Here is a 6,670-nt window from a genome sequence, read left to right as displayed (position 1 = left end):
ATCGAAGCTAATCCTTTGAAAATCAAAGCTATTCTCGACATGGAGCCGCCAAAGAATCTGCATCAAGTGCGGCGGTTGGCGGGACGTTTGGCAGCACTCGACGGAGTTCATCGCCAAGTTAGGAGAAAAAGCTTTGCCTTTCTACAATTTGATGAAAAAATCGGAAAAGTTCGAGTGGACAAAGGAGGCGCAGGAATCCTTCGACAATCTGAAGAAGATCTTGTCAACATCTCCAGTCCTTGTAACTCCCCGCGAGAAGGAAACGCTGCTCATGTACATAGCTGCGAGCCCAAGTCTTCAGCAGCGTCTTGGTCGTCGAACGAGAAGAGGCAGGAAGAGTTCATGGCATGCAAAGGCCCGTTTATTATCTCAGCGAATTACTCACACCCGCAAGACAGAGGTACCCTCATCATCAGAAGCTGGCATATGCAGTATGGAGGTCAGCCCGCAAGCTACGGCACTACTTCACAGAGCATCCGATCGTCGTCGTGAGCGAAGCGTCGTTGAAAAATATAATGACCAATCCGGAGGCCGCAGGTCGAGTGTCTCAATGGGCTATCGAGATAGCACCTCACGACATAACTTACGTTAACCGGACGGCCATAAAATCCCAAATCCTCCCAGACTTTGTGGCAGACTGGATCCAATCCCAGACACCGGCGGCACCCGACATGTCGGGATCATGGATAATGTATTTCGACGGGTCAAAGCGAAGCACAGGCGCTGCAGCAGGAGTAGTGCTGATATCACCACAAGGAGATAAGATGAAATACATACTACGTATGAACTTCTCTCTGCCGACAAACAATGAAGCGAGAATACGAAGCAACTGCCGCACGGAATGAAGATGGCAAAGGCGTGCGGAGCGACTCGCCCGGAAATCTACGGGGACTCAAACTTGGTAGTACAACGGTCGATGAATACGTGCGACGCGAGTTAGCGACAACATGATCGCCTATCGGCAGCTGTATCAAAATATGGAAGCCAAGTTCGAGGGGTGTGAGCTCAAACATATCGGCAGAGCCAGCAACGAGGAAGCCGACACCTTAGCAAACATCGGCTCCATGTGCTCTCCCATCCCAGAAGGAGTATTTTACGAGGTAATCACTCAGTGATCAATAAAAGAGAAGGCGTCGGCGCCCTTGAAACCATCGACTGAGGATGCAGAGGCAAACCTGCAGCAAGTTATCGATGAAGCTCCAACTCCCTCAGCCGAACAAGTCCTCCTCCTTGAGCCGTTATGGACTAAACCGTTCCTGGCGTACCTTACAAGGCAGGAACTGCCGGCGGATCCAGTAGAAGCAAAACGAATCGTCAGGCGATCGAAAGCTTTCACCATAGTAAACGGTGAACTCTACAAGCGTAGCATATCCGGTATCTTCCAAAGGTGCATTGCCATCGACGACGGAAGGGCACTGCTGCGCGAGATACACGAGGGAACTTGCGGGTATCATGCGGGAAGTAGGGCTCTCGTCGCAAAAGCCTTCAGGGCAGGATTTTACTGGCCAACGGCGGCAGCGGACGCTCGAGATCTGGTCATGAAGTGCGACCCTTGCCAACGGTTTTCCCCAAAACCACACGCTCCTGCAACAGACCTAATGACGATACCCTTGGCGTGGCAGTTCGCCCAATGGGGACTCGATCAAGTTGGGCCACTGCCGAGATCATCGCCTGGAGGACACACGTACTTATTAGTCGCAGTCGATAAATTCAGAAAGTGGATCGAGGCAGTACCAGTACGAAACCAGAAGGCAAAAACAGCAGTCCAATTCTTCAAGGAAATAACATGTCGATTCGGCGTACCTCACAGTATCGTCATAGATAATGGGACTAACTTCGACTCCAAAGAGTTCCGAGAATTTTGTGATGACAGAGGAATAAAATTGAAATTTGCATCGGTAGCTCACCCGCAAACAAACGGTCAGGTGGAAAGGATCAACGGTCTAATAGGGGACGGCCTCAAGAAACGCCTTACAGGCGCAGAAGGAGCTTGGGTCGAAGAGTTACCATCAGTACTTTGGAGTTTGCATACCACGCCTAACAGGTCGACTCAGTACACCCCATTCTTTCTGGTACATGGGGCCGAGGCAGTCCTGCCAGCTGATGTTCGATTCGAAGCACCTCGAGTGACGGCATACACAGAACCTCTTCCAACATCGCACTGCAAGATGCTATAGACCTACTAGATGAAGCCCGAGACATCGCTTTAGCCAGAACCACGGTATACCAGCAGGCGCTGAGGAACTACCACAGTTGACAAATACGCAACCGATGCTTTAGCGTTGGAGATATGGTACTTCGGCTGAAGCAAAAAAAGGCCCTCGAAACTCGAGTCTCCCTGGGAGGGACCCTACATCATCACCGAAGTGATACCAGGAGGAGCGTACAGGCTCAAAAATCCAACTTCAGGAAAAGATGTCGGAAATCCATGGAATGTCGCACACCTGCGACGGTTCTATACATAGGGCGTGATTGTTTTTTTTTACAACCCTTAAGGTTGCTTTTCCTTATGAATAAAGTTTTAATCAGGTTTTCTGCCTCCTTTCTTCAATTTAGGCCCCACCACCTGAACAGGTCGACTGAGGCCCCTACCTTCGGCTCTTACTCCCATCGGGAGCGTTGGCCCAGGAAACATGCAGTGTCATTAATTAAATACTCTCAACGAGAGCTAAGATTAGTGACACACAAAAAGAAAACAACCAATTCAAGCCTCGAGGAAATATGCGAGTGCTGCAGTCGATGGTTACATTATCACAAAACAAGGCTCAAATCGGTGCACCGCGTGACGATGCCAAGCGTCTAATTCCCTCGACTAAGTTGATGGGTCTCGCTCTTACAAAACTTACACAAAGGCTTCGCAATAACATTGCATAATCCAACGAAGTCGTCGGGAGAGCAGGTTGAACTGATCACTCAGCCGCCCCCGACAAATAAAATATCAATCAAATTAACATAGCATACAACGTATGCAATAAACTTACATAAAGTAATCTCATGCAGGAAATAAGGCTATTACATTCATAGTCGAGCTCCCCGGTCCCAATGCGCCTTCAGGTCCTTCTCAAGGCACGACTCCATCCGGGAAACAATGGTGTAAGCAGGACCTCTAGCAGCATCATAATACTTGCCTAAGCTCCTCTCGGTGTTCGTCACGGCTCCCAAATCTAGAGATGGATGACATGCCAATATTGAAGCAAAAGCAAGCTCCGCACCAGCCAGGAGTTCCTTCCGCACCAACAGCCGAATCCTTTCGGGAGACTTGAATCGGGTGAACAAGGCAGATAAGGTTTTGGGTGCTTGGTCCAGAGGAAACAAGGTGTTCCAAACCATCGTGAGATGAGCATGGAACTTATCAAAATAATAATGCGCCTTTCCCACCCGATACTTAAACTTCGCCATGACGACAGCCTTCGGACGATGCAGCCACAAACCATGATTCGGGTGCGCAACGTCAGTCATTGCCTCAACCTCTTCATGAATCTTTTTGTTCTCCTCAGCCACATCTGAAGCTACAACTGGAAAGGAATAAGAACCAGTTAAGAGAATATTCAGAACTATTGCAGAGAATAGAGCATGGGTTAATACTTACAGACTAAACTTTCGGTGGCAACATGGAGACCATCAAGAGCATACTGTTCGATAGCTGTCGCTATCTCTCCCCTCTTCACCAAGGCTGCCATCGCACGAAGAGAAGTGATATCTTTGTCCAAACTAGACACTTGGTCTCGCAAGCGGCAAACGAGGCCTGACTCATCATTATTTGAAGGATTCGGAAAAAGCTCAGCACGAGAAGAAGACGGAGGAATCTGCAGTGCAATCCTTAATTCAGACTAGTATCAAAGTAAAAACTCCCATCGGGGGCACTGGGCATATGTGATACATTCAAAAGCATGTTCAAATTGGCAACAGAGCCGAAATAAAAGCAGACTGCAACGAAGTTACAACTGATCTTATTTACAACAAGTTGAATGAAAAGTTCAAGGGTTCGCTGATGAAGAGCCAGGGACAGATTCGGGAGCAGGCTTGGCTTGAGCTTCATCCACCAGCTTCAGGAGTCAGTTGGCACAAGTAACTGCCGATCACTTGTAAGGTTCAAGGTCGACTAAATGGTTGTCGCCATCGATAGGCAACGCCTTGGACAGCTTCTCCAAGTCTGACCCCATCCCGTGGCCCATGAGCAGTTGGAAAGTAAGAACCGCCCCAAATAAACGGTTACAACGTTTCAATACCTCCACTGGCTCGGAAGGGTCAACAAGGAAAGAAGTCGCCATCTCGTCGAGAGTCTTGTCCTCCTTCATCTTCGGTAAGATCATCGAGTATAACCTCGACAACGCTCCTTTGGCCTTTTGCAAAAGGGTAAGTACTTGGACATTGGACTCGGCGGCAAGTGACATGGCGTCGGCCGTAGAGTCCTCCCAAAGTTGATGACGTCGGGTGACGGTTAAGTCAGCAGCATCTGAAAAGAAGGCAGATCAATAATCGATGATAGAAACACCAAGAACGAAAAATGGTGGACTATGAATTTTACCTAACAAATCCTTGATAGACTCGCGAAGAGCGCCTTCCTTCCTGTCGATCGCGGCCGCCGCTGCACGCTTGGCGTCTAGCTCATCCTTCAGTCGTTGCTTCAGCTTCTTCATTTCTTCCTTCAACAAGACGTTTTCATTCTTGGCGTCAGTGGCAAGCCTGTTGGCCTCAAGCACTTGGTCAGCCGAAGATCTGATAGTCTTTCGAAGCTGGGAGTTTTCGGTTTCTAGCCGAGTAAACTCTTCGGCAAACTCCGCCACAGCATCGACTGCGGCATAAATCGGCTGCGGCGAAGTAAGATCATAAGGATTCAGTCGATACAAAGGAAGTTTCAGTAAAAGCGGAGCAGGTTGAATACTTACATGATCGTGACCCCCGATGAAGTAGGAACGTCGCCAGGAGGTATAACTGTCGACAATGGAACCTTCTCTACAACCGTTCGCGAGGGAGGCGTCGATTTTGCGGGAGAGGGGTTGGATTCCTTCGCCGTTGCAGTTCTCTCAGAAACAAATTTGGCCCTCTTCGCAAGAGGGACTTCGTCTTCATCATCTTCGGAGCTGCTTAAAAACAGTGCACATTTAGCATGCAAGATAATGAGAAATAAATCAAAGAGGGAGTAAAAGACACTCACAGGTCAAGGTCATCTTCGCCTGTGAAGAAGCTTGTTGAACTCTTCTTGGCGGGAGGAGGCGCGGTAGCTTCATCGGCATCATTATCTCCTCCGCGAAGACTTGATTCAGCCGAAGTGATAAGGTCATCATGTACCTGCTTCCGACGCCTACTCCTGATGAAGGCGTCGTCTTCAGTAGCCTCTTCCTCTTGAACATCACTATCCTCAAGGGCATGCGGGGCCTCCTCGGTTCCGTCAGAATCCTCGTCATCATCCTCTAGTACCACACCGCTTTCGGGTGTAGGAGGATAGCACCGGGCAGCAGCGAGTGCCTGCAGAAGGAAAAAGAGCTTTTAAGGCATGGCGGATAAAAGAATAGTGACAGTAGAAGAAAAGAAACAAGGCAAAGAATTACCTCAGTTGGAGGATGATCAAAATCGTAAGGAGGACGGGCCGACGTTAGGAAGATGTTGTCCCTCATACTAAGGCACGTTAAGCGGCGGACTTCGTCCCGGAGGTCTTCAGCCGAAAGTTCGGCAGAGCTAACTCTGGACTCATCCTCCTTGCCCGAATAAAGCCACAGCTGGTGAGGACGAGACATCAGCGGTTGCACTCGACGTTGAAGAAACACTGAGACAACCTCAGTACCGCGCATTGTCAAGCCCCCCGTGTTCTTCAGAATGACTATTTGGTCGAACAGCCTGTCGGCTGTCAACCTCTCTTCGGGAGAAAGAGCGTTTCGCCAAGATTTCTTCGGCTTAGCTATCAGCCTATCTTCAAAGGGAGGGAGGTTCAAGCGTCGTCCAGGCACTAACGGGTCTCGCAGGTAAAACCACTTGTTGCGCCAGCCTTGGACGGACTCCTTCATTGGATAATCGAAGTAGTCGACTTCCTTCCTAACGACAAAACCAACGCCACCGACGACGGGGGGGCCGTTGCTGTCATTATGACGCTTCACGTAGAAGATCTTCCTCCAGAGACCCCAGTGAGGATCAATACCAAGGAAGGCTTCACAGACAGTGATGAAGATAGAGAGGTGGAGGATGGAGTTTGGGGTCAGCTGCCAGAGCTGAATCCCGTAGAAGAAAAGAAGAGAGCGAAGGAATTCATGCGCGGGAAGAGAAAGGCCGCGGAACAAGTAAGCAATGAACATGACGGTGAAGCCCTTTGGGGGCTTTGGGCGAGAGACGGCATCTGGAAGGCGAATATCGTCTTCAGATGCGGAGATGAATCCGAAGGCCCGCAGTTTGTTGATGTCGCGGTTGGAGATGGCGGAGGCACTCCAATCACGGCTAACCTTGGCCGCCTCCGAAGCGCTAGCACCCTTCTTTTTACCCATGGTGCTTGAAGCTTCTGAGGGAAGGATGCAGGAAGAAGGAGAGGATGCGCGAAGGAGATGAGCAGTAGGAGGTGTAAAAAAGTAAAAATGAGGAAGCCCTCTATTTATACCAAAAGGATTAACATCAGATCGTGGCCATAACTCCGTGGGCGTCGTGGGAGGTGGAGCGAATCCAGCTGTACACGTGGCGCTAG

The 6,670-nt window shown here is 49.6% G+C and overlaps 1 protein-coding gene across 2 annotated transcripts; it reads right to left on the bottom strand.

Annotated features, from left to right (window-relative positions):
* Positions 1–3,005: 3,005 nt before the first annotated feature.
* Positions 3,006–5,394, bottom strand: LOC124697522. Of its 2 annotated transcripts, XM_047230102.1 has the most exons (3): positions 5,159–5,394; positions 3,590–5,084; positions 3,006–3,515 (listed from the first exon to the last, which is right to left on the bottom strand). In XM_047230102.1, exons 2-3 carry the CDS (start codon positions 3,678–3,680, stop codon positions 3,019–3,021), a joined length of 588 nt encoding a protein of 195 aa, XP_047086058.1. In that variant the 5' UTR covers positions 3,681–5,084; positions 5,159–5,394; the 3' UTR covers positions 3,006–3,018. The 2 variants fall into 2 exon arrangements, with proteins under 2 accessions (XP_047086058.1, XP_047086059.1); XM_047230103.1 differs by having other exon boundaries at positions 3,590–5,394.
* Positions 5,395–6,670: the final 1,276 nt, after the last annotated feature.

Source organism: Lolium rigidum, chromosome 3 (genome assembly GCF_022539505.1).
Source record: "Lolium rigidum isolate FL_2022 chromosome 3, APGP_CSIRO_Lrig_0.1, whole genome shotgun sequence".
NCBI lineage: Eukaryota > Viridiplantae > Streptophyta > Magnoliopsida > Poales > Poaceae > Lolium > Lolium rigidum.
Note: the sequence above shows the minus strand (reverse complement) of the source record. Positions and strands in the feature narration are given on the sequence as shown.